Below are 26,064 nucleotides of genomic sequence, written 5' to 3'. Positions count from 1 at the left end.
TACATATCAAACTACTGATCTCTCAACTCGCGGTCGATCTTCACCTTGTCATACCACCTTGTCCTGGTACTGATATACTTTTTCAATAGGACCCCACCTCCAGCAGACTGAAGCGGTATGATCGACTCCATGTCAGTCTCTATCCGACGATCATATCATCACAGAAGGGATTTCGAACCCGCTCAACCTCTCAAAGGCGCTTGGAGGGAGTTGGAGTGGTGAAACGTAACTATCATCGAAGACAGCCATAAGTTTCGGTCCAGGAGGTATGGTACGAGGAGAGAAAAGTACCGAGTCTAATTTCCCCATAACCTCCATCATTTCCTCTTCTCCCTCAATCTCACACCCATTTTCCACCTCTCTCATTTCTGACGACTGCCCCTCCTGACTTACAACACCAATGTTGTCAAAAGAGAAATCTCCCATCATTCCAAGACTCAACTTCCTACTTGTCATTCCAAGCACTTCCGAACATTCTCCTTCCATCCCTTCCGATTCTGTTTCTTCAAACACTCCCGAATCAACTCTAGGAGTCCTCTCAAGACATGTATCACAATCACACGGACCACCAAGTTTCAAAGCCTCTGCCAAAGCGATTTGATATTCTTCTAAATCCGTATTTGGGAACATACCTTCGTAACAAGATAAATTTGGTGAAACTTGAGGTGGTGGGGGTGTATCATTAGAAGATCCACTATCTGTCCTTTTTGGCATCAAAAAGATTGGATCTGGTTGATCGTATTCTGAGAAACATCCTGTGGTATTTTGAAAGTGAAAGAAATGTGAATCGTTTTGTTTATTTTGTATAGAATAAGGAGGACTTATCAAAAGAGGAGAATTTGAATCTTGATCTGCACAAGTAGAAAAAGTTGGAGAACCATGAATAGTAGGTAAAAGTGGTAAAGCGCCTCTTTTACGCCAAGGTCGTGGGGAATAGAATACGTTGTCGTATAATGATGGTGAACCTTTTCCAAATTTAAATCCCCATTCTTCTTCATTTTCTTTTTCCATGACTCCTTTTCTATCTTCATCTCCGTTTGACAAAAGTCTCTCCTCGGCATGTTTTCTTGAAATCCTTTTTGATATTCTTCTCTTACTTGAAGATTCTCCAAATGTCATACTCCAAGACGAGACCAACCTCGCAGGAGTCGAAGGTACTCCATTTGATAAACTTGCAAATGAACTCATTGCTTCTCCTGAACATGTTCTCATGGAAGGATAAGTAAAAGTAGTAGTATCGAAAGCACCACGAGATAAAGATAATGGTGATGCTGGTGAAAGAGGATGTGGGATATTATATATTGCAGAAGAACGTCTATGTCCTCTTCTTGTATCCGGACGTGAAACGGGGGGAAAAGTAGGTGGAGGGATTGATAAAGTTGAAGATATGATAGATTGAAGGAATTCTTCTCTTTCTCTTTTATCTTCATCATGTGAAGAATGGATAGAAGAATTATGAATGTCGAGTTTTTCGATAATCCGAGTTGGTGTGGAAGATCTTGATCGTACATCTACATCCTCAACATGTCGACCATATAATCGATCATTTGGAGAATTATACGATTTGGATCTTTCAACTCCATTATGACATCTTGTTTGTTTGTTTGAAGAACCATTACTCGGAAGACCACCCAAAGAAATAGTTCGAGGAGAAGAACCATTCTTATCATTTCTTATCGATCCCGATTGTGAAATAGATGATTGAGGAAATCGAGGTGCGAAAGTATATTTAGGTGTATATTTAGGATTTGGTAATCCCACTTCTAATTCTTTACTTTTCGGTTGTCTTATCCTTGACTGAGGTCTAGAACGCCATTGAGTGAATATCTTATTTTTAGTCTTTTCTAATTTTATAGATAAAATTTCTTCTCGTTTAATGGAATTATAATCCCAATCGTTTTCTTCGGGATTCACAATGATCATCTCTTCAAGTTCAGTTTCTTCCATTTCTAATTTTTGAATGGAACGGATGGAAAATGCTGTTGACCATGAAGACATTTTACGTAGTTCAGGTCTTTTCATTTTACCTGTTGAACTTTGTAACATTTGTTGAGATTGTCCCACCTGTTGAGTTTGAGTTTGTGACTTTGGTTGAGATTGAACATCCCCTTTGACCAGAGATGATCGTTTTGATTGTTGTTGAATTGACATACGTATAGGTGTTATAGGTGTTACAGGTAATGAAGAATCTAAAGAAGATCTTGAACCCATCGAAGAGAAAGAAGAACGTAATTGATTATCTTCCATATCGATAGTATAATCCGTATCGAAAGAAGATCTACTTGTACCATAAAGTAAAGAATTTTTTCTTGTTTTTCTTTGTTCATTCGGATTGCTATACATTGGGAACATACCACTCATGAGAGATATCTGTTGGTTCACAGACGAACACGATGATGATGATTTCATCCCGGTTTCTGTAGTTGGAGAAAGAGTATGATCCATCTTTTTATCCCTCAAAGCAGCAAGAGTAGGTAAAGAATCTAATGTTGATCCTGATAAAGAAGGTCCGGATAAAGCTGGTAAAGTAGCAAGAGAGATTAGAGTTGGCATAGAAAGATTAGGAAGGTTTGAACCTGGTATAGATGATAATGCTTTGGAAGCGTTGAGAGGGATAGGAGATGAGATGTTGAGTTTTGGTTGAGAACGAGTAGAACGACGACGAGAGAATAAAGACATGATGCGAATGAATCCTCTTTGTTGTTTCAAGTCTTGAACGAAAAATTCCTGGAGAACTTGTATTGGATTGTGATGTCCGATAGGACTACAGGGATCGTTGAAGGAGTGGATCGTCCAGAGGGATGATGATTCGGCCGGGTTGAGAAATATGGGGTGAGATATGGAATGGGCTTGAGATCCAAGGTCTGAATGTCAATTACAACTCCAGCTTTGACAAAATCGACTTACCTTGTGAAAGATCAAAGATCAATTACTAAATGGACGAGATCAGAAAGGTTGTAGAGTGAGGTAAGAGTGGTGAGGAGGAGTGTCGTTACCAGAACGACACCTATCAAATAATTGTCACGAGAAATCAACCACTACAGCACCAGGCTATCTTTTGAATGTTTTTCGACTTGCGAGACTCGTTCAAAAGTTATCAAGTTGATTGACAAGTGGATGTGGTAGCAGACGATGAGTAACAAGGAGTAAGATGAACAGAGGAGAAAAGAAAAAAGATCTCAGACCTGCCGAGGAGATTCAAATTGAATGATTTCTTTCTTCCTTTCCCTTAACACCTTATATCTTCCTTACTCACCATGGTTCACACTTCAAAACCAATGACGAGTTCGGTCACCTGGATGATGGATTGGGAATATGGTCGAATACGTCTACAATGTCGGATATACATTTGTGCAAGTGGTCAAATGACGTTTTAGACGAACGGAAGCGGAAATGCAACTTTCCGTGCGTCGATCGAATCCGGACGTCTGGTAATTCCATCCAGGCTGTGTCGAGAAATATTGAGGGAACATCATTCAATACTGTAGACAAGTTGCGAAAGGACATACTGGTTGTTCAGCGTTATGAAACAAAGATTCGATGATGAGATAGAGAAGAAAAGAAAGGATGCATTGGAATATGAAGAAAGACACAAAAGTCAAACAGAAATTGACTTAATCAACTTTCATCAAGTCGATTTCTACCAAGTCAACCTGATGAACTATCTTTCCTTCCTCGACCTTAACATCGGCAATAAGCGGTTCTACCTCATCATCCAACCCACACGACCCATTACACACCTGCTCATCTTTCCGAGCATCCCTCTCCGTCTGATGTTCAGGAGCCTTGATCGCTTGACCAGAATCCGCAGGAGAAATCTGTATTCCTTGAGCAAGATCCGAATTACCCTCGCTAGCACGAGTGGCCTTCTTGCAAAAACCACACCAGTGCATGGAGCAATAAGCAGCTTTAGCGCAGCTTCTCTTGCCATGACTCTCACGACACCTTTCGCTTAGTGCCGGAGGAACAGCGACGGGTTGAGGACAAGGTAGGATTGCGTAAGGGTCGATGGGTTGTCCAGAGGGAGGGGGGTTGATAGTGTGGGCCATGGCGTAGCCTTTGCAAGTGAGTGACATTGTGGTGTCCTGTGGGTTGATGGGTACTGGAGGAAAGACCTGTTGGTAGAGATTGACGGGTTGATGTAAGGATCGTGTGTGTGGATAGAGTGTTGAGTAATGAAGTGGAAGTTGGGCGGCAAGATGGTAGGCACCGACTTGGGGTTGGAAACGATTTTCGATGTTTTGTTGTAAGTTGGAGGGTGTAGTGATATTGGTCGGACGATGCAAAGGTGTGTGCGGTGGGTATCTGGATGGTTGTTGAGTTTTGAAGTGGTGAGGGTGAGAGGGTGTGAAGACTGAGCTTTAGTCTCATATCCTACCCAAATATCTAGAGTTTGAACTCAGAGGGCATAATGGAGAGTGGAAGAAACGATGAAAGGACGTGAATCAGTGTGAGAGAAGGGCAGAAGGGGAAAGGAGAGGGATAGATGAGACTTGTCAGACGTACCGAACTTTCCAACGATGAGCCTTAAACATGTAATCACTTATACCCACCATTGTTGATTGCTCTCTACTCCTTCCAAGCTCGACGTCCTTGAGCCCGCCTACTCATGTTTTGAGACTCAAAGGCATTACACAATCCTATTGAAGTCTTCTCCAGAAGGATGACAATGGAGCGTAACGATATCTTCTCGACCACTGGTGGTTTGACTCATATAGGTGACCCATTGACAGCGAGTGCAGAGGGGAATAATACGAGAGCACCGTGACGAGTCTGGGAACGAACAGGGGAATATTGACGTCGTAGAGTAATGTCGAGTGAAAGGCTAGAAGAAAGAAAGTAGGGACATGATCGATGAATAGATTTTTCGACTCGTACTGGGACCGTAAAATAAGACCTCTCATCCTTAACAAGGGAATAATGACTTCAAAGTCTTAGGAGAAGTCAAGATAAAATCCTTATGACCAATTTCCAATTTATCAAATTCATCCATATCCGAATCATCCGTTGGTGGACTATACCTAGAAGTTTCGTATTCAAGCTTTCTCCGCATACTCAAATTAACGATCTTCTTTCTTTCCATAATGCTTCTTTCATCAGGTTCATCTCCTTCAACTTGCGTCTCGAAGTCCATCTGTACTTCTCGTATTGTTGTTGTTGTTTCCCGCATGGTCACTCGGCGTCGTTTATCCGAAGAAACCCGAAGATTATCCTGAGATAGGTTCTTCGACGCTAAACGGGCGTCACGGACGTTACGTCGATAAAAAGGAGAGTAAGTTTCGGGGTAATTTAATTCTGGAGAAGAAATTTCACGGATTGACCGGGGTGAAGAGGTTGATTTGGATGATGTTGATCCTTGGCGACATTCATCGTTTCGCTTGGTGAGTCTTTCAGTTGGGGTGTGGTTGATAGTCGGTATCTTCCGCCGACCGGTACTAGTAGAGTTCAAGGAAGCTGTTCGACCATTGACGACATCGTTGGTAAGAGGTCTTTTTCGAGGAAGAGGCGTGGAGGAGTTGGAGGTGGAATGCACCACTTTTTGAGAGGCGATAGATGACGGGGTGCGAGTGATTGGGATCGACTGCTCTGGTTCATCCTCCGATAAGAGATCTATTGGAGATGTCCACGAGCCCGCATGAGGGAGAGGAGTTCGAGTGGTTACGTCCGAGGGTTCAGGGACAGACTGAGGCTCAGAATCGGATAGAGCGATGGGATTTCCTTGACTACCTACTCCATCCTGGTGGATCGTAGTTGAAGCAGGAACTCTTGAGCTACTGGTAGCAGTGGGTCTCACACGAATGTAGGATTGAAAGTAGGTGTCGCCGAGTGGGTGTTTTGGCATGATTCAAAGTAGGGTGGACTTGTTGGAAAACCGTGAAGCGTTCCTTTTTTGAAGGGGACTTTATCAAGTCGTTCTTGAGCTGTGAACGATGGCGGTCCGTATGGCGATACCTTAGCAGGGCCCAGGGTAGGAGATGAAGAAAATGAACGAAATGTGAGGGGTAAAAGTTTCGAGGACCGTGCTGATGATCAATCCCCACAATTGGGCCATCAATCCATTCCCCACTGACATCACCTAGCTACCCCACACCGACCACCTATGGCAATTGCCCCAATGCCCAATGGGGATATGGAACAGGTCGCAGCATTGGGACAATCTGTAAAACAACATCTATGCATCGACACTTTATAGATCTAACTCACTCGTGATCACTTGGACTGATTACACTACACTTTAGCTACTCCACGTCGCGCTCAGTCCAGATAAGACACGTTCCATGTTCTCCCTTCCGACCTCTGCCCATTCACCTCCAACATCCTTTCCCAGTTCATCCGCGTTAGGTTCTTCTTTCCATCCTCCGCGGAGCCACTTGACACCACGGTCTTTGCTCTTGAGTAAGAGATCACGAGCGTGATCTTTGGCCTGAGGAGAGGGGGAACGCTGGGCAAAGTACATGGCGATTCGCTGTCACGTTAGTATGCGTTCATGAATCATTCATCACAATCCTCAGCACAACATGACGAGCCAACAACATAAGAATAGTTACGAAGCATTCGCGATGAACAGAGAGGAAGTAAGAAGAGAGAGAGATAGTACTGACAGGAGGAACCGTCACCCGGCCAATTTTGAAGCAATATTCGTGCATCGTGATGCAGCATACCACACCGCCATCTGCTCTCACGGGCGGTGCGTCGTAGAAGGCCTTCTTGACTAGGCCCGCAGGCCCGTTCTGAGGAGTGTTGGTGCCCGACGGGCCTTCCGATGAAGTTCCCGAAGACGAGGCCAAGTTGGGCACGGCCAAAGCAGGAACTTCGGCTTTGGTGTCTGCATTGGCGGGAGGGGCCCCAATGGTTCGAGACTTTTTGGATTTCTTGGGATGAATGATGAATTCTGTGAGGACGTACATCCTTCAGGTCAGCTTGCATAGTCCGACTTGCTGAATCCAGGAGCTCGCCAGGTACTTTAGACGGATTTGCTTTGGGTGTGACAGGGATCAAACGAGTTTGACTCACCACTTCTCACCCCAGCCGACTACCCTAGCTTCCATGGTGTAATTGGACAAGAATGGGATCTCTTTGAAGAATATATAGTGCGAGGCGCCCATAGCTATGTATACACCTGATATGAGCCTTCACCAAGTGTGTTTTGTTCCGTGACGTACCTGGGGTGAAAACAGGACCAAATGAATCGATACAATATTGCATACGAACCGCATCACCGTTCTTCGCGTAACAACTAAAAGATAAGCATTCCATCATATTCTTTCACACTAAATGTCATCTCTTTAGGAATGAGCAAGACAGGTATGTTTACTATACATGTACTCAGAGACAAAAGCGGATAAACTGACCTGTTGGATAGATGAAAATTGTAATCACAATCGTCTACAAAAACCATCCTACTCTGAGTCGCCCTGACATCACGAAGATTAGGCATCTTCTCCACTTTCCTTCGATACTCATCCAAAAACCCTTTTCGACCTTTGGTCCATACTTGCCAATAAGTCCACACCGCGTGTTTCCATAATCTCACGTGCCAAGCAAAGGGAAATGATTGTACGTTGAGGGCGATGATGAGGATAAAGCCTAATTTGACTATGAATCAGCCGCATCCCTATACCTACCACCTCACACATGTGCATTGCTCTCAATCGAAGACAAGAACTCTTGTCACATCGCGACACAGCATCTTATGAACAGAACCGTGGGATTCTATCCCTCAGATAGGAAGAAAACACTCACCCCATTTGGGTACAAAGGGTAAAATGAGTCTGTCAGACTTTGGAAGAGACACGATGTAATCTCGGATGACGGCGATAAGCTGCATTGGGGAATGAGAAGTGGACGCATTGAAAGATGGGATTCGGTCGAGCATTTCAAGTCGAGGATATAGTGACGATACGAGTTAATGAAGATGTGAGTAGAAGAAGCAGGAGAAAGGCAATTCGTCAGCTTTTCAATCAATTCTAGTGAGATAAAAGCCGGTAGGCCGGTGTAAGTTAAGGGGAGGGAGACGCACTCTAGGTCCAGAGAGGGCAGGTGAGGCAACGGAGGGACGCGACATGAGTGAGCACCCCTGATTATGGGTTGAAGCAGTAAGCTAGCAGTACAAGCAGTAAATGGGAGCGAAATGGGGTCAGAGGGAAAGTAAGGAGGATCACATTGCGTCCGAGGGTCATGCATCAAGTTTCAGTGGCCAGTGGGGATGCGCCATCACCAACCAGTTTGATAATTATACTTCCGAAGGATGGTACAAGTAACTATGACGTGTGATGACTTGGACCTTACTCTCTGGTTCTACAACGGAGCAAGTAGTAGTACATCACCATGCCAGACCCAACGATCAAAGGTCTACCTCCCCCTCCTACGACCTACGACGGGTCTTCACTACGAATAGCCATCGTACACGCTCGTTGGAACACAGTCATCATTGATTCTCTCGTTCAAGGATGTATCACCAAACTTCAATCTCAAGGTGTCAAAAGGGAGAACATTGTGGTTAAGAGTGTTCCGGGGAGTTACGAATTACCTTTTGCTTGTCAACGGTAAGTTACTTACCCCCCCCTCCTCTGTCCAATCCCACACATGCTCCCATCTTTCAACTCTATCCTGATCAAATCCTACTTCCTTCCGTCCCAACTCGGTGGAAGGGATCAAGCTCATATACCAGACTCATAGCTGCAGGCCAAATACAATCTTCCAACTCTGCTCCGTCCATGCTCACCTCAACTACCAACCTACTTTCCCTCATCGATACTACCGATAGACCTTCCACACCTGTGGGTCCCACCTCTGCCTCTGCCTCAACAGCATCTACAGCTCCTTTCTCCGCTGTCATCGCCATTGGATGTTTGATCAAAGGCAGTACCATGCATTTCGAGTATATATGCGATGCTGTGACACATGGGTTGATGAGGGTTCAGTTGGATACGGGGACGCCGGTGGTTTTTGGGGTATTGACGGCTTTGACGGATGATCAGGCTTTGGAGAGGGCTGGGATTGGTAGAGGGGAGAATGGAGCTGGACATAGTGGGTATTTTCATTAGCTCTGTCATAATCACATCTCTGTCGGCCCTCTAGAGTGTCAAAATGATATGTGCGGGGTGCGAGTAGGACAAATGAAGACGACACATTCCGTGTTCTGCGCTTTCCAGTGACAAAAGGGCAAATTGCGGTTGAATGATGAAGATGAACGCTGACGATAGATCACGGCGAGGATTGGGCTTTGGCGGCGGTAGAACTAGCTAGTCAATGTTCTGACTGGGCCAAGGGACAACTCTAGATATGCACATCTTCTCGCTCCGCTATTCTTACTGATCATTTCGTTCTTGTCCTCCCTGCTCCTCAAATGATACCTTCGCATCTCATTCCTGCTACAAGTCTTACAGTCTCATAATCAAATCGATGCCAACACTCCCCGGGACGGCCAATCGAAACGGCCCTATCAACATAGGTCAAACATGTCATTAGTGACTGCCATTACATTACGAACACTGTACACGTCTCATCTCCCCATCGTCAACGCAATGTGTGCAGATGTCTAACTGAACGCTACGAGGAATTACTGAAGAATGGCTGCATAGTAGCTGGGGCACGCTACAAGAATAAAGAATATATCATATTGTCCATTCATTTCATCCGAGCACCGTAATGCGTGTTTACAAGCCGAGTCCACCAAGCAGACCGCCGAGGAGACCAGCGAGACCAGGGACGAGACCTCCGACGAGAGATCCGAGAAGACCTGTGACACCAGCGAGAAGACCGCTAAGACCGAGGTCACCGAGAAGGTTCTTGACGAGTTGAAGGACACCAGCAAGGAGGACTTCGACGGCGAAGAGGACGGTGGCGAGAGCAGTGTCGACTTGACCGATGATGTCTTGCTGATTGGTCAGTGGGAGTTCTCAACTATGACGCATTTTCGACCAGATAAAAAGACTGTCAAAACGAGTGAGGCGATAGCTGATGTATACTTGGATAAGGGATATATGATCATGAATTAAAGACAAGGGAAAGATGGGAGGGAAGGAAAAATGAGGAAAGTTAATACTGACCACTTCAGGAAGGATAGAAGTGTCAACTTGTTTGATAAGACCGTCGACGTCTTTGACAACGGTGGCGAGGAGTCCAGCGACTTCAGAAGGAATGTCATCTCTCCTGTTGCGTTAGTTTGTTCTCACCCTCAAGATCACTGATCCAATTACTCTTCGTCGAATGTAATGGGAAAAGAGTCTCCTGGGACTAATCACAACATCGTGAAGATAAGAGTCGAACGTGACGACACTATGTGTGGTCTAAGGAATAGGATGAAGTGGATGACGGGACTACTCACTTGAGAGAGATACCAAGATCAGCAGCAAGACCAACGTTAACGTTGAGAAGATCTCCACATTGTCCCAAAGCGACGTGAATTTTAGTGAAAACTTCTACGACGGCAGTAACGTCCGTCACTCCGATTAAAGATCCACAACCAGACTGAACGACTCAGCAATTTCCCTCTTCTCTACTCAAGAAAGAAAACTTACGACAACTTCGACGACAGCTTGAACAGCAGCGACAACATCGACTTGAGTATCTTTCTTCACTAAAGATTCTTCGGCTTTAGGAGTAGGAGCAGAGAAAGCAGTAGCTACAAAAGGTAAAGCGAGGAGAATAGAAGTGAAACGCATTTTGTTTTATGAATTGAGAAAGTTTAAAAAGAATGTGAGTGTGTGTGGTGCTTGAATTACTTGGAATGGAAAAGAAATATGGAAATGTAAAAGATTCGAATGATGAAGGGCATGAGAGAAAAAACAGAGGTATTTTATATCTTTTTCTACCCTACCTCTGTTCAACACCCACGTCTTTCTTCGTCAGTTCGCGTTAGGGAAGGGGGGGGGGGAGGGGAGAAAAAGTTACTAAAATTGGATTATCACTTTGACTTTGATACCCTTAGATTTCATTTCACGCGTAGTAAGAAAGGATGAAGCAAAGGCGTTTTAAATACGAGCTAAAGAAGAAGAAAAAAGGGATACGGTATATGAAGGAACTCTACTCCCTTACTACTAAAAATATACATTTCATGATTTCCTACTAAAAGTAAAAATCGTAACACGGATCATGAGGTCGACAGCGACTGGAATGAAGAATGACGAAGAGGCGTCATAAGTCCAAAGCCACCCCATGGTCATGTAAGTGACTTGTACTTTGTCGTCCGTCAAAAGGAAGGATTTGATACACATTCCTCGACATAGACTACTATGATATGGTGGATGAGAGGAAAGGATTTTATTTGTCAACCAAGTTAGTACAAACGGACTTGCATAGATTCGAATTCCGTCCACACAAACCAAGGAAATCTATTCCATATTTTGGAAAGACGGACAATGTCTTACACATACACAGATACATGGATACCTTTAGAAGTTCACTTGGTCTAAAATTCGGATCAATCACACACCGCATCATGCAACCATCACGGATGTGGACGACAAGTTTTTTGTGTAATCCCCACCAACCCCACATACGTCATATCGTTTCCCTCAGCTACTGTACCAATTGACGCTCAAAGCTCAGTGATCAGTGACGATTTGACCAAGTGATGGAGTGTAATGAAGGTCCAACCCCCCATATTGAAAGCCACACCTGTACTAGACCACCATAAATCCAAAGGCCTTTCCTCAGCAACACTCATCATGTTTCACAATCTTACTCTTACTAGATTCGATCGTTTATACGCCCCGTGCGTTACTTGTATGTACTTGCCGTTTCTTTCGGAGTTTATTCTGGGGCTCCTTTAAACCTTCCTCTCTGTTCCCTAGCTCCTTAGCGCCGTACAGTTCGTGGTTGATCCGCACAAAGCTGGTCTTCAGATGAAAGGCGGACTTTCTCTGCGGCATGCGGCCTGCGGGGATCATGACGATGTTTCCTCGGGAGTAAGTGAGTGAACTGAAAGAATGGTAGTGATGGTACAGTACGAGTAGACAAGTAAGACCAGAGGGTGGTACAGTAAAATGTAAAATAGAGGGCAAAGAGAGAGTAAGAGGATCATGTAAACAACCATGCATCATACCTTTCCGAATCGCGCAAGAACACGGTTTTCCACACCTTCACAAGCCCATCGATAACTACCTTCTGCCAAAGCGAGGTTTTCGACTTCAGCGCGGAACAAACGTGAGGGGTCGGGTGCACCTGGACCGGAAGGAAGGGATGGCATCATGTTACCTGACATGTCTCGCGTGTCCACGGCGGCTGGGAGTGAGTAAAATTGTGAAACATATTTGTCATTTGGGTATTTGTCCCATTCTTTCATAAAGACCCTCTTAATCCTTCATCTCATCAAGCTGCTTGTGGAGAGTCGGTCATATGAAGTGAGGATTTGAGAGATGATGAGATATCTGTAAACAGTAGAGAGCACGTGAGAAGTAGTATGGGAGTGTCACGGAAAGGATAGTCCAGATGATGGTACGGGTAGTGAGGGAAGGATCTAAACTCACCATTATCAGATCCAAGGAGGAGCTTAAACACTCCGTTTAGACCAAAGAGATTTAAGAAATACCATGAGAGTGCTCTGGCCGTTAGCTTTGAACGTATAGGGGATGAAAGACATACGAAACCCATCGAACGTCTAAATCAGGCATCGCGATGTCTCTCGACAATAAAGATTTGAATCCCAATGTCAACGGGAAGGGCAATTTGACTTTCTCATTAACATTCATCATCACAGGAGTACTACTCTATTAAGTGATTTGCCTAACTCACTGAGGATGAAACCAGAGAAGAATACACTTATGTATTGCATAATGATCATATTCGGTACCCTCTATTTCAGCTCTTATTCTATTGTAATCTCAGAAGGAAGTTTCAACTTACATCATAACAGCCTGATTCTTCATTCCATCCATCATTCCGTCCATATTAGCAGGATCGAAAGGATTCTGAACTTTGTCTTCCTCTCCTTCTTTCGGTTTTTCTTCTTTCAGGTATCCACCGGAAGATAATGCAGCCGCTAATGAGACGGAAAAAGCTTTGTATTGAGAGGGATAAAGTGGTGAGAGAGGGGTAGAAGTACGTAAGATAGCACCACGAGCGAGGGCACGTTGTTCTCTCACCGCAGCCAGAGTTTGTTTTTTAGGAGCGGAAACGAGGAGTTGGGTGACGTAATGACGTAGTATACCAACCAGAACCTAAGTCATCAGCTAGCCGCTTGTTGATCGCAGAAGGAGAAGAAGAAGCTGACCATGATCAATGTGATGGGGATGAGTACCCAGTCCTGATTGTCAGTTAGGTCTGGGGTGACTCCAGTCAACAGGGCTTACCCGAATGGAGGGATCCAGGTAGAGCTCTTGCCTGTGATCATGAGCTGATACTGTTAGAAGGTAGGACTACTCACTCCACTTTGACGGGCATGGTCACCCACTGCATCGTTGTCAAAGATGCAACGCTCGTCGTCGTTGCAGTCATGGTCATCGACGTCGTGGGAGGGGAGAGAGAGACGGACTTGGATTCGATCTCCGTTCAAAAGTTGAATCGTCTCGGTTGAACAATCTGCCAAAGCTTCTCCCTACTTAACTTATATCCCATCTCATCATGCGCAGCTTGACCCCGACAAAGGTCAGTCTGGCCTCTTTGGTAGAGATATGTAATGGAGGAGCGATCTCTGCCCTTGCTGCCGACCCCGAGGCTGGAGATGTCTTCGTCACAGTGGAGAGGATTGTCAACGATCAACGTGTGGAAGTGGATTTCATACGACTACACCAAACTACTGCTGTCACTTCCAAAGTTTGTCTTCTGATGTTCTGCAGAGATAAGCTGATAATCTCAGGAAATTATAGCGACCTTCTCCTCCCCGGTTCTCGCTCCTTTCTCTCTACCAGATGGAGCATCACAAGTGCTGGATCTACATTACTTCCCGGACAATCAATCATTAGTCGTACTCTTGACAGGAGGGGACATTGCGATCCTCAAAGTGGGCGAGCTTGAAGAGCAGTCAAGAGATGTAAGTCCAATTCCTCCATACGTCCAGTACTACACTCATCAGTAGGTGGAAGTGGTCGGCAGCGTTGACAGCGGCATCAAGGCTGCAGCGTGGTCACCGGATGAAGAGCAACTGATCCTCGTCACAGGTAACCAATTTCTTGAAATCTACACTGGTCTACGAGCTAAGATGTAGGGGATGACAATCTCGTTTGCATGACTCGGGATTTCGATCTGACACATGAAGAGCCATTGCGAAAAGATACATTTGGCGAGGGTCAGTTCTCCGATATCTGCCACGTCTGGAGCTAACAAGTAGACGAGTTTATCAACGTCGGATGGGGTTCTAAAACCACTCAGTTCCATGGTTCCCTCGGAAAAGCAGCTGCACTAGCTTCTTCCTCTTCCAAACCATCATCACTATCACATCCTACAGACGACACCCTACCCCGTATAACCTTTCGAGGAGATGCTGCCTTTTTTGCCATATCATCTCTTGACCCTTATAGAGATTCTGATCACGGAAGAAGACAAATTCGAATATACTCTCGGGATGCAATGGCTGGCTTCTCCCCTAAGTTATCCGCCACCTCGGAGTCTCTGCCAGGATTGGAAGGTCCTATAGCTTGGCGACCTAGTGGGAATTTACTCAGTGGATTGGTACGTTATGGTTATCCAGGAGGAGCGGAAGGAAAGGAAGGAAGATGGGAAGTTGCGATGTTAGAACGTAATGGTCTTCGACATGGGGGTTTCGAATTACGGGAAGAGAAAAAAGTCTGGGAGAATGGCAAAGTCAAGGGGATGATTTGGAATGCAGACTCAGAGGTACTAGCTATCTGGATTGAGCGTGAAACAGAGGATGTTGGTGAGTCATGGGAGTTGACAAAGTCAACAAACGTGCTAATGATAAAAGTTCAATTGTGGACTATGAAGAATTATCATTATTACCTCAAACAAGAACTTTTTTCGATCACTCCGTCATCAAGACTTCGAGGATTTAGATGGCATCCCGAACAACCACTCACAATCTTTCTCTTTGGCGAAGGTGAGTTGACCGACTTGCTAAACTTCCTCGTTATTGAGTACCTGCTGACTGGAAGACCATATTCAATCCAGATCTTTTGCTTGGGATACATATATCTCCAGATTGCCTATGCCAAATGATACCGCTTCGGTCGCTGTTGTGGACGGCAGTAGGTATTCCTTCACGATTTTTTTGTGGGCGCTCATCAAAGATCGCCTACTGGTCACTCCCTTCCGCACACAAATCACCCCACCGCCCATGTCATCCTACACCCTGCAGCTTCCTTCCCAACCCGTTCACGTCAGCTTTTGCTCTACTCAAGATACACTAGCCATCGTCTTCAGAGACGGCAGCGTACAAGTCTGGGATCTAGGCACCCGTATGCCAGACAAAGGGGTATCGAAATTAAGAGCAGGTGGAATGGTGGCCGATCCAAAGCTGCGCTGGGCTTCCGAACCGTACGAGTCGAAGCATGGACTCGCCAGTCAGGTAGCTCTGGCAGATGATGGTTCAGTGGGGATATTATGTCACGCATCAGAACCCCAACACTCTACCTGTCATCTACTTGTCTTGTCTTCGGACGGTTCGCGCAAGTCCATCCCCGTCGAAAGTGCTAATCGCATTCTACATGATAGTCAAATAGGATGGCTAACTTGTGGTGATGAGGGTATGCTACGCAGTAGTGGGTTCTTATTCACGGAGATTGACTGAAGCTCATGTGCTGCAGCGGATAACAATTTAGAAGTCCAGTTATGCCCAAATCCTCTCTCGATCGCCGTCTTCTCTGAATCATCCCTCATTTTCGCACTTTCGCCTTCCGGCAAGCTCTATCTCGCCTCCCTCTCACCAGGTAGCCAATCCGACTCATCCATCATAGCCTCATCAGTTACCTCTTTCACTCTCACTCCTGACTTCTTGATCTACACCACAGCCTCTCAGACATCGTTTTACCCTCCTCTCAATACCTTATCTCGTATCGCTTCTGGTGAAGATGTCCCTGCCTCTGAAAGAGAATGGGAACTCAGACGAGTGGAACGAGGGTCTTTGGCTGTAGTAGCATGTCCGAGCTCTATGAGTCTTGTCCTGCAGATGCCTCGAGGTAATCTGGAGACTATATATCCTCGACCCCTTGTTCTCGCTGTAGTACGGAGAGGCATCCTTGCGTGAGTCTCGAAATCTGTTCGAGGTTTTCTTTCTCGCTTCATAGCTGATTAAGGTAGAGGTCAATACAGAGAGGCTTTCCTCACATGTCGCAAACATCGTTTAGACCTGAACATATTATATGATCTGTCACCGGATCAGTTTATGAAACAATTACCTGAGATCGTGCGGAACATTCCGGAGGTGGATTATTTGAACTTGCTCGTTTCTTCTTTACGGTAAGCTAATTCCCCACTCTGCTGTGGACTGAGAGCTAGCTTATGCATTCAGGGAAGAGTCACGCTCACAGGACTTGTACAAAGGTATAGACACAGACCCCGCAAGGTCAGCAAAGCGTTCGGATTCCCAATGTTGACTGACATCTTAGCGGCCTACAAAATGGAAAGATCAACCGGATTTGTGATGCTGTACGAGATCTACTGGAGGAGATCGACCTAGTTAAGTATGTCGAGACTATCCTGACCAGTCATATCTGCAAGGTCCCATCGGATTACGAAGCTGGTCTACGGGTCTTGCTTCGGTTACAGGGTGAGCGCCCAGCTTATCACCGCTCATATTTCGCACAGCTCTTCGTCTGTGGTGAAAATGAGCTGATGGTTAGACGATCACCCAGACGTGGTCGAAGACGCTATAAAGTACATCATCTTCTTATCTGACGTGAACAAACTGTACGATGTCGCTTTGGGGATGTACAACTTTCAATTGGTTCTCATGATAGCTCAATACTCGCAAAAGGTCAGCTGATATTATACAATGCATGTCAGAAGCTGATTTTGTCAGGACCCAAAGGAATATCTCCCTTTTTTACGCGAACTTCGAGCATTGGATCAATATGAACAACGGTATCGGATCGATGATCATCTCGGTCGACGTGTCAGTGCTTTGAGGAACCTCCATGCGGCTGGTCCGGAGAAATTCGAAGAAGCTTCATCTTATTTGGCTCGTTATGAATTATACGATGAAGCGTTCAAACTTTATAAAGAAGACACCGAACGTCTGCCCGTAAGCTATCCTTGCACGGACATCTGATGAAGCTGATAAGGAGATTATCTATGATTTATATGGTGATTATCTATATGACCGAAGAGATTTTCATGAAGCTGCATTAGGTCAGTTATCTACATGCACATGGATGTCGAACTGATGATCAAGCATATACATCAGCTTCCAAACCATTGAAAACTCTCAAAGCGTACGAAAAAGCACACGCATGGAGAGAACTTTTTTCACTTGCAATCAATCAACAACTCTCTTCAGATGAGATGAAATCTCTGTCCGAAAGAACCTCGGAATATCTGGCTTCGAGAGGTAGACATCTTGAAGCTGCTCGTATACTTGTCGATCATGCGGGGGATGTTGACACAGCCATCGAGGTAGTTTGTCAAGGAGGAGAATTTGCTGAGGCACAACGTTTGGCTGCTATGTATGATCGACCGAATCTTGTGCAAAGTATCATTTTACCTGCTATGGAAAAGACACAGGAAGAGATATTAGAAACGTTTGAAGAGATGCAAGGACAGTTAGAAAAGGAGATGTCAAGACTTGGAGAATTGAGAGAAATCAGAAAGAATGATCCGGATAGGTTTTATATTGTCGAAAGGGAAGAATTGGAAGGTGTTGATGTGGTAACTAACGCTTCTACTGCGGTGACGAATTTTACTAGGTATACCGTGGCACCTACCACCATTACGCAAGTGACGAGGATGACGGGGTGAGTTTATTCATATCACTCTTTATCTATCTACCTTTTCATCTGCCTTCTCCCGTTCTTCCCCCTGAGCTATGACTCTATACTCTCGAACACTTACTGAATCACGACACAATCATAAGGATCGTATAAATCACCTCTTGTGCGATGTCTGAAATTCCAAATACACGACAACGTTTGGCAGGGAGGTATGGTATGTGTGGAGTTACGGGTGGATGCAAAAAGTGTGAGGGTCCAGGGGTAAACGGGGTAGACAAAGAAGAGGATGAAATGAGATAAAGGAAGTTGACATATAGTCAAACGAATAAAAGTAAATATAAACCTTCAAAGAAGCGTGCGACGGGGAGAAAAGGTACAGTGGACGAATACGAATATCTTATTTCTTCGCTCGGTCGATTGGTCATTCGAACAGAAGAGAAGAGCGGTATGTATACTCTTTCTCTCTCTTTGTGCTCCTCCTTCTCTCCCTCTCTTTCCCCTCCCTCTCCTTTTCACTGGCAGTTTTTCATCTTCTCCTCCATCATCCTACCTCTCATCCTATTCGTCCTGTCATTTTCATCCAACTCCCTATTCCCCTGTAGCCAAACAAGTCTCCAGAATTACTCAATCATACCCGCTTGAAAACACATGAATTCATACTAAACCTCCACAGCCGAAGCTCTCACCCTCCTTCGTCACCTACTCATTCCACTCCCTGACCTAGCTCAATCTCTTCAATCTTATATCTTATCATTCCGCCTTCGACTCACCCTCGCCCTGGAAGATGCATGGAAAGACAGAGAGTCTGTGCTCGGGGAAGTCATCTCGAGTGGTGGAATGGGTCTAGGAGGTGATCCAACGTCTGCTTTGGAGATTGTGAGACCTAAAGTGGAGGAATGGAGAGGATTGGGGATGTTGGTTATTTGATATTTACTCATACATATCTTGCATTGACATTCTTACAATTTGTCGAGTTCATATATCTGAACCACAAAGATCGGGTATGGGTATTGTCATGACCGGGTAGCGAGCCCGCGATCATAAACCGTGCTAAAAGGCTCAATATCAACTCTGCTAGTGAGAGTTGATCTTGCTATAAGTACTGGTCGGTGACAGGTATGTTTTCATGCATCAGCAATCAGCCAGTTGTTCATCAACCATTCAACTTATCAGTTCATACGATAACTACTCGTACTGTACACCCTGATAATCCCTGTGTTCGTTTTTGCACATACGTAAGCAGTACGAGTAGTGGTAAATACAAGTACTGTATCTTGTTGAAAGTGGGAACAGGGGGAAGAACACGAAAGACGAGAGAACAGATGCATGCGAAAGTAAAAATCAACTCGGAGGACCGGTCTACAAAGAAGCTAAAAACGAAATTGGGGGGAAAATGACATTTTGAGTACTTCCACAAGACGTATCGCGTACAATAATGAGCATCGACATGGGGTTGGTGGTGGTGTAAAGCGATATGTGATGTGATGTGTGGAGTGTGATATGTGATGTGATGTGTGGAGTGGAATGCGATGAGGATTGAGATTTCATGCGTTGATGTTGAATGGTCGGAATGGGTGACACGTTCAAGAATGAGATGGAGTGGGTGAAGGATATTCGTTGTACAGCATTTAAGAATGATTTGATCGACCATGTTTCTCCTATCGATGGTTGAGACGGAACGAGATGATCGACCTGTAGAGCGAAAAAAAAGATTGGAGACAGATTGAAAGTGGGAATCAAAAGCTTATCTATTCCCCATCCCCGAAGGCATATTCATCCTACCCATCACACTTTGATTCAAATTCGGTGGACTCATAGTCATTCCCATACCTAAACTTCCAACTCCAACTCCCACCCCAACTCCATTCCCACCCCCCACCCCACCCATACCTAATCCCAAACCCATATTCTGAGTTCCAGGAGGGGGAGGAGGAGGTAACAAAGGAGTTGTAAAGTAACTTGAACCAGGTTGAGGTTTAGGTGTGAATTGTGAAAAAGCACCTAAAACAGGTCCACCGATACCAGGTTGACCTAAATGTCCAAGAAAAGTAGGCATTATCCTTCTTCTCCTCTGTCTTCTTCCTGGACCTGGTGATCCAGGACCGGTAGGACTTAAAGCGGTATGAAGTGTACGAGAAGCTAATGAAATACTTGGTGAACGTGATCTATCATATGAACCACCACTTGGGAAACGTGGTGTTGAACCACCTAATTTAACACCACCACCTAATACTGTAACGTTACCTCCGTCGTATGGGGTGATGATTGGTGTTGTCGCTGAACCATTACCTCCTGTGGAGTTGGTGTTAGGGTTGTGTGAAGATAAAGGTGTAATGTGTAAATTGGCAGTTGGTGTTAAATCATCTGTCGTGTCGATTGTTTGTTGGTTTTCTCCATTATTTGGGTTCAAGGGAGAGGGAGAAGGAGAACCATTCTCATGTGAGAAAGAAGGAGGAAGTGGAGTAAAAGGTTGATTCTTGTCTTTTAAACCGACTTGGACAGCAGGAAGATAACGATATGGTTCAACGGAAGAAGGTCGACTTGAAGGAGTGAGTAAAGTTTGAGCTGAAGAATTGGCTTCTGATGAAGTTGATGATGAAGTACTACCTCTTCCTCCGAAAGACCTGGGAGAACGACCTGTTCTTTCGGTTTGACCGGTGGTGGTGTCGATTTCGCTGTTGGATGTGGAAGTGTATACATCACCCCTGGGAGAAGGAGATGGACTGCGAGTTCCTTCAGATGATGATGGTCGACTGGCATTACCTGATCGTTCTGCGTTAACAGGTGTTGGTGTTTGAGTTTCGGGAGCACGAATGGGAATGGCATAATTCGGTCGAGAAGTTTGAACGATCGGTGCTTGTGATGGGGTCACGGATACTGAAGCTTCGGCAGGCATGGCTTGCCAGATAACGTGGAAGGGTTCTGAAGATTAGCATGATGACACTGAATATGTGGGGTGTGACCGATTTGTCCACATCCCGAATTCTCACTCGTTCCCAGTTCACAAGTAAACCTAGGAGAAGGATACCTGGTACATAGCGGATGAGAGAGTATCGACTTGACTAGAAGATCTGATATCGTGAAGACGAAATGTCGTGGGCAATCTCGAAGCTGAAGCAAAGTATAGGGGTGAATGAAACCACAACTCACCTTTTATCACTCTAAAAGGTTCATAACCCGAATCTTCCCATTCCCAACCTCCATATCTCCAAACGACATAACCAGGATCACACCAAGCTTCCCAATCTTCTTTCCCCAATTCTTCCTCTCCTTTCCCTTTCTTCAATCTCAAAGCCAAAGCTTTCTTCCAAACTTTCTCTTCAACTCCACACTCCTTGGCTGCCTCACGTAATTGTGGAGGTAAACCATGTTCCCCATCACAGATTAAAGACCTAAATCCTGATCCGAAATCAGGATGAGCTTCATCCCACGTGGGTGAATATCTTTCCGCTAGAATACGCGTGAGGATTTCTCGTAGTGATAAAAGGGTTTGATGAGGATAATGAAGAGCTAGAGGTTTGATAAGATGATGTATGAAGTTTGATAATGCTGTATGAAGAGATTTATCAAGTACTAATGCTGATGAAGAAATGGAAGGGATTGGTGTATGTGTTAATGCTGGTGATATTTCAGGTTCTTTTTGCGCTTGAGGAGCATGCGGTGTTGGTTTTGGTGTTGATGTGAGTGTAAGTGTAGATGTACGAAATGTATCTGTCGAAGGTGGATTAAAAGGATCAAGGGGAATAGAAAGTGATGGTTGATGATGTTGAGGAACTTCTGGTTTGGTGTGAGTGGATAGTTGTTTATGAGGTGTTTCTTGATGAGAAAGATTAGGTTGATGATCGTGAGAAAGAGGTTCTGATGGAGCTTTCACATCTCTCTGAGGTTGAGGTTCGAGTGGACCTATAGGAGGTGAGGAAGGAGTAGACCAAGAAGAACCATCTTGATCTTCCCCTTCTGTAGAGCTCGAAGCCATGTTTATTGCTTGTTGAAGACTGGTCCAAACATGTTCATCAAATAATTGTATACTCGTGACTGTTCCAAGTGATGGTTGATGGACTTGTGTTATTGTCGATGGAACAGATTGAGAAAGAAGCGATAGGAATGCTGGGTAGATATGAGGATGTGATGGTCGAGACAGGACACAGGGGGGGAGGAACCTCCCTCCACTGGCGATGAGTGCCAGGTCTGAGATCAAGGAGAAAGGGAAGATGGTGAGATCTGCCACAGAAGTTGATTCGGAAGAGAGGCTATGCAGTGAATTCTGCTAAGATGATAGAGGGGAGACAGGAGACCTGGTTGTCTTTGACGAGATTGGAGGTGAGATCGGGGTGCATGAAAGGAGAGTGGGCAGTTGGCCAGTTGGGGGGGAACGGGGAGGGGGGGGGAGCGGGACGGGCGATGAGGGCAAAGGGAGGAATTACCCGTTTGGGAAGTTGATCTTGCGGTACAACAAGTCACGTGATTTTGACAAACGGCGTTACGTTCTTCTGCTTCTTTCCTTTCCCCACAGCCCCACATCCCCCCGCGTTCTTGCAACATGCAACATGCAACATGTACAACGTCTAGACACAAAACTTTTCATCGTGATATACAAATAATGATAATGTTCAAATGTTATGCCAATAGTATTGTCCGACTATGATACATCTTTTCCTTTCTCATCAACTCTCATCTCGATTCTCCTCCCCTCTCCGACCTAGTCTCCCACGAAGCGTCGTACATTGGCGGAAGATCTTCCATCCCATCTTCGACCGCATCAGCCGGTCCAGCATCCTCATGTCTTCTGAACCCTCGAGGAGGGGCGTTCTGGGGTGGTAACCTCATTCCGTCCAGAGGATCTCGGTGATCCGGGTTGGTGGCAGACATCGTGGCTGCCATGTGGGCTTTTGTTCCAGGTTGAGGGCCTCGACTCGCGTTCCCACTTCCACTTGCAAAACCGGTCATCTGAGGTTGATTCCATACGGAAATACGTCTTGCTTGAGCGGAAAGAGGTTCATCTGTTCCCATTAGGGGCTGTCTGAGGGAGGTATTCGAGGAGAGAGAACCTGTACGGATATGAGGTAAACGAGGAGGATCCGTGAGTATGTTGGAAGAACCAGGAGAATCCCACGGAGTCGAGGAGTAGGGTCGATTAGGTGAATTGGGTATGGATTCCATAAGACCTGGAACTCTCGGTCCATCCATGAATGGTGAAATGGAAGATTCTGCATCGTATCTATCATCCACGCTCGAACGTCCTGTTTGACCGATTCGAGCAGAAGTGGCATACGTTCGAACGTCTGATAATCGGTGAGCACGCGAGTTGGGGACAGAGTGCATACTGGCGTCGTCGTCTCGTACACTGCCGTGGATGGTGGAGACGAGATCGACATCGCCATCAGGTTTGACTTCTCGACCTCGCATTTGTTTACGATGGAGTCGTAGAGCTGCGATCTGACGTCGACAGCAGAACCATAATAGAGCGGCTTGGAGGATAATGACGCAAACGACGGCGGCGACGACGATACCAGCTATAGCTCCAGCGCTCAGACTGCCTAGTCAGTCATAGCCCTTTGTGGGGAGGTAGGACAGTCAAGGTCACGTGTAGTCGCGCTACCAGATGTGAAAACGAGTAGCAGGTGAGTCACTCACCCAGCCGCTCCTGGTACTGATGTAGCAATCGCAGTGACTGTCTTTACACCCCCACCTGATGTCGATGACGCAGTGTTACTAGGAGAGGATGCTGGGGTAGATGATGGTGACGAGTCATCTAGACATGTACTGTCGGACGAGCCTCCCACCGTCAAGAGAGCAGATGAGCCTCCTTGACCATTGCTGCCTGCATCGAAAGCGGCCAGTAGGAATTGAGTGCCAGCAGCGATGTTTGTCTTCCATGCTGAGAGTCAGTCGTCCACATTGTTGACAGTAAGACGGATGGGTGGTAACGATGACAGAGGTAAATGGAAATGAGGACATACCTAAAGAAGTCGAGGTTTGGGCGACGAACTGAAAGACCTGACCACCAGGAATAGCTCCTATGATCCGGACAGGCGCTACGGCCGATTTGTCCCAGTAGATCTGTACGTTTTCACATTGGTTCACGCTCGTCTCATTCAGGTAGAATCTATATTTAGCAGTAGTCGGGTTGGGAAACAGGGCAGACTCACTCGAAATCAGCTGCGGTGGAACGTAGGTCGCATGAGGAGCCCGCTGCGTTGGCCACGGTGTATAGAGGACTGAGACCCCCCGACTGTCGATCAGATCATGCGAATACAGTGATGAAGGTACCTACACCCAGGCCAGTAGAGTCGGACATCATTGCTACCAGCTGAGTCTTTGCTGGGTCTAGAGGTGAGCTCTGAAGTGATGCATGATCATGCACCTTGCACCGCGTATGATGATCATCAAAGGCTGGTTACAGATGAGAGTATATGAACGACCCTCATGTATCTGGATATCTGAATTCTGCTGCAGGTCGAGAAGGGCACATGGTGTCTGGAAGAGGAGACGATGGAAAGTCAGCTTACAATTGACGGTCCAACTATACGAACCCGCAGATCCGTCCCACGCCGAAGAAGGTAATGACACATTCACAGGATAATCGTAAGCTGGCTATGATCATCATCAGCTCAATCCTTTCATCTGAAATCAACCTTGAAAACCTGGAGCGACAAGACAGACCCCATCGTATCAAAGTCGCAACTTCATTCGTATCCACCAGACTGTTTAATGGTTGTATGGGAAAACTCACCAATATGGTGAGACTGAAAGGTGGACTACCGCCCTGCCATCTCACCGTTACTTGTCCACATGAAACCAAATCCGAAGTCGAGAAAGAGAAGCTGAAAGCAGATACCAGTGTCAGTAAAGCTGATATTGATAAGAACGGTAATAGTATCATGATGATTTAACGAGGGGGGAGATAGATGAGGATGAAAGTGAAGATGATAGATGATAGATGATAGCTGCTGCGCCACGATCCCTGATCTATCAGATGACCGGTGACCGAATCTTTGAAATGGTCCCGTTCTCTTTGCGATTAACGAGAAGCGGGACCGGGACCGGGACCGGGGGAGGATAGTATGGTGGATGGTGAATGGTGAATGGGAAGGGGAAGAGGAAGGGAGGGTGTAGGGGGAGTAAAGGAATAGAGAATGTACGGAAGTGGTAATGGAAGTGGGGATACTAAGTGAAGGTGAAAGTGAAGGGAAGAGGTGAATGTTGTGAGCTGATGAAACACGATCTTGGTTAGGCACGAATAGACTTGAAACGCGACTGATTTTTCTAATGAACCCTCATTTATCTCAAAGCTTTTGTGGCGAAATCGGGGGGTTTCAAGGGGGCATGAGAGTTCTCTGGCGCGCTGGCGATGGATGCCGTTTGGATGCAGGCCTCGAGGATGCACTCATGGTGAGAGAGGTTTTAACATTACTACATTGTTTTATGTCCGTTTCTCCAACCATGACACCGTTGGTGAAACGGTATCATACGTCGTTGCCATACAGGGAGCCCATCTCGGTCGACGTGGCAGGTGTTCGACTCACCTACGGTGTAACCTTTTTGTTCCTGGGGCTGGTTTCTTGCGCTACCCTCAGATAGACGCTACGAGGCCCTCACTACAGTATCTCGTCTGAAGCCCTTTGGTGATGAGTGACATGTTTGTGCTCGGGAATCTGGAGCCTCCGAGTGATCGAGTGAGTAGCGTTTCCAAAACCGGTCAACTAGGGATGCCACTCTCACCCACATCGGTCGCGACTTGGCTCGCTCTGCTGTCGTTGCATGGTGCATAGTGTTTGCTGCCTGCTGACTGCATCCATATGATATTGTCCTGAGGCGGCATGATGAATGAAGAGTGAGCTAGATGCGGTGACAAAACACATGCCACATGCCACAGTAGTAAAAAGATGAACCCGCTCACGGTGAATGACGTCATAGCACGTTTTGCCACCGGATACTGTCAGTTGAGACATTTGATCGCACGGTGGCACGGTCGCATCTGGCCAGTCTGGGGGCATCCGGATACGACTTGACAAGCTGGTTGTCAAGTGTCCTTCATAACCCCCAACCATCTCCCTTTAACCTTTCATCCTCTATCTCTTTCCTCGAGGAAACGACATATCGCTCATTTTTATACTCCTCTCATACCAGTATTCTCCTTACTACACTCCAACCTTTTCCTTCTTTCCTCTTTCGACCCAAACTACGTTCCACTCTCAACCCTTTCCCCATCCTTCCAAGTGAAGGTCCTGGCCGGGCC

At 45.8% G+C, this 26,064-nt stretch overlaps 9 protein-coding genes across 9 annotated transcripts in view; 3 read left to right on the top strand and 6 right to left on the bottom strand.

Moving 5' to 3' along the window:
- Positions 1 to 150: 150 nt before the first annotated feature.
- On the bottom strand, positions 151 to 4,076 carry TREMEDRAFT_66227 (uncharacterized protein; the record flags this gene model as incomplete). The annotated part of the gene is made up of 3 exons (XM_007008310.1): positions 151 to 2,864; positions 3,484 to 3,508; positions 3,741 to 4,076. The coding sequence occupies 3 exons, from the start codon at positions 4,074 to 4,076 to the stop codon at positions 151 to 153; spliced, it is 3,075 nt and encodes a 1,024-aa protein (XP_007008372.1).
- A 2,086-nt stretch (positions 4,077 to 6,162) lies between these two features.
- On the bottom strand, positions 6,163 to 8,135 carry TREMEDRAFT_57943 (uncharacterized protein). Its single transcript, XM_007008234.1, has 7 exons — positions 8,021 to 8,135; positions 7,744 to 7,942; positions 7,353 to 7,596; positions 7,164 to 7,237; positions 7,015 to 7,120; positions 6,603 to 6,909; positions 6,163 to 6,466 (listed from the first exon to the last, which is right to left on the bottom strand). Exons 2-7 carry the CDS (start codon positions 7,874 to 7,876, stop codon positions 6,236 to 6,238), a joined length of 1,095 nt encoding a protein of 364 aa, XP_007008296.1. The 5' UTR covers positions 7,877 to 7,942; positions 8,021 to 8,135; the 3' UTR covers positions 6,163 to 6,235.
- Positions 8,136 to 8,328: 193 nt separating this feature from the next.
- TREMEDRAFT_46089 (uncharacterized protein) lies at positions 8,329 to 9,302 on the top strand (the record flags this gene model as incomplete). Its single annotated transcript, XM_007008218.1, has 3 exons — positions 8,329 to 8,546; positions 8,672 to 9,030; positions 9,207 to 9,302. The coding sequence occupies 3 exons, from the start codon at positions 8,329 to 8,331 to the stop codon at positions 9,281 to 9,283; spliced, it is 654 nt and encodes a 217-aa protein (XP_007008280.1). The 3' UTR covers positions 9,284 to 9,302.
- Positions 9,303 to 9,659: 357 nt separating this feature from the next.
- TREMEDRAFT_66224 (uncharacterized protein) lies at positions 9,660 to 10,667 on the bottom strand (the record flags this gene model as incomplete). Its single annotated transcript, XM_007008309.1, has 4 exons — positions 9,660 to 9,881; positions 10,053 to 10,155; positions 10,331 to 10,473; positions 10,524 to 10,667. The coding sequence occupies 4 exons, from the start codon at positions 10,665 to 10,667 to the stop codon at positions 9,660 to 9,662; spliced, it is 612 nt and encodes a 203-aa protein (XP_007008371.1).
- Positions 10,668 to 12,043: 1,376 nt separating this feature from the next.
- TREMEDRAFT_70470 (uncharacterized protein) lies at positions 12,044 to 13,440 on the bottom strand (the record flags this gene model as incomplete). The annotated part of the gene is made up of 8 exons (XM_007008308.1): positions 12,044 to 12,228; positions 12,474 to 12,547; positions 12,589 to 12,676; positions 12,739 to 12,797; positions 12,850 to 13,163; positions 13,217 to 13,249; positions 13,296 to 13,326; positions 13,370 to 13,440. The coding sequence occupies 8 exons, from the start codon at positions 13,438 to 13,440 to the stop codon at positions 12,044 to 12,046; spliced, it is 855 nt and encodes a 284-aa protein (XP_007008370.1).
- Positions 13,441 to 13,834: 394 nt separating this feature from the next.
- On the top strand, positions 13,835 to 18,788 carry TREMEDRAFT_46085 (uncharacterized protein). Its single transcript, XM_007008217.1, has 17 exons — positions 13,835 to 13,979; positions 14,028 to 14,102; positions 14,150 to 14,230; positions 14,270 to 14,818; positions 14,867 to 14,998; positions 15,054 to 15,146; positions 15,189 to 15,659; positions 15,705 to 16,140; positions 16,198 to 16,356; positions 16,409 to 16,462; positions 16,506 to 16,666; positions 16,740 to 16,873; positions 16,919 to 17,140; positions 17,184 to 17,247; positions 17,291 to 17,849; positions 18,143 to 18,270; positions 18,499 to 18,788. Coding segments are annotated over exons 1-17 (3,573 nt in total). The 5' UTR covers positions 13,835 to 13,978; the 3' UTR covers positions 18,753 to 18,788.
- A 781-nt stretch (positions 18,789 to 19,569) lies between these two features.
- Positions 19,570 to 21,801, bottom strand: TREMEDRAFT_70468 (uncharacterized protein; the record flags this gene model as incomplete). The annotated part of the gene is made up of 4 exons (XM_007008307.1): positions 19,570 to 19,655; positions 19,827 to 20,747; positions 20,976 to 21,470; positions 21,528 to 21,801. The coding sequence occupies 4 exons, from the start codon at positions 21,799 to 21,801 to the stop codon at positions 19,570 to 19,572; spliced, it is 1,776 nt and encodes a 591-aa protein (XP_007008369.1).
- A 695-nt stretch (positions 21,802 to 22,496) lies between these two features.
- TREMEDRAFT_70467 (uncharacterized protein) lies at positions 22,497 to 24,708 on the bottom strand (the record flags this gene model as incomplete). The annotated part of the gene is made up of 6 exons (XM_007008306.1): positions 22,497 to 23,358; positions 23,460 to 23,703; positions 23,786 to 23,969; positions 24,082 to 24,165; positions 24,342 to 24,419; positions 24,559 to 24,708. The coding sequence occupies 6 exons, from the start codon at positions 24,706 to 24,708 to the stop codon at positions 22,497 to 22,499; spliced, it is 1,602 nt and encodes a 533-aa protein (XP_007008368.1).
- Positions 24,709 to 25,903: 1,195 nt separating this feature from the next.
- TREMEDRAFT_74943 (uncharacterized protein) overlaps positions 25,904 to 26,064 on the top strand; it is a 1,811-nt gene continuing 1,650 nt past the window's right edge. Inside the window, exon 1 of the mRNA XM_007008305.1 lies at positions 25,904 to 26,042. The gene's annotated coding sequence lies outside the window, so the exon portion shown is untranslated. The remainder of the gene's footprint in view (positions 26,043 to 26,064) is intronic.

Source organism: Tremella mesenterica, assembly GCF_000271645.1.
Source record: "Tremella mesenterica DSM 1558 unplaced genomic scaffold TREMEscaffold_19, whole genome shotgun sequence".
NCBI classification, from domain to species: Eukaryota; Fungi; Basidiomycota; class Tremellomycetes; order Tremellales; family Tremellaceae; genus Tremella; species Tremella mesenterica.
Note: the sequence above shows the minus strand (reverse complement) of the source record. Positions and strands in the feature narration are given on the sequence as shown.

Coding starts and splice junctions, on each gene's coding strand:
- TREMEDRAFT_57943 (XM_007008234.1), bottom strand. CDS start 7,876: ATGCTCGACCGAATCCCATCTTTCAATGCGTCCACTTCTCATTCCCCA. Junction 7,597..7,743: donor ACCCTTTGTACCCAAATGGG/GTGAGTGTTTTC, acceptor GCTGATTCATAG/TCAAATTAGGCTTTATCCTC. Junction 6,910..7,014: donor GTCGGCTGGGGTGAGAAGTG/GTGAGTCAAACT, acceptor GCTGACCTGAAG/GATGTACGTCCTCACAGAAT.
- TREMEDRAFT_46085 (XM_007008217.1), top strand. Junction 17,850..18,142: donor CAAGTGACGAGGATGACGGG/GTGAGTTTATTC, acceptor GTTGACATATAG/TCAAACGAATAAAAGTAAAT. Junction 18,271..18,498: donor TCGAACAGAAGAGAAGAGCG/GTATGTATACTC, acceptor AAACCTCCACAG/CCGAAGCTCTCACCCTCCTT.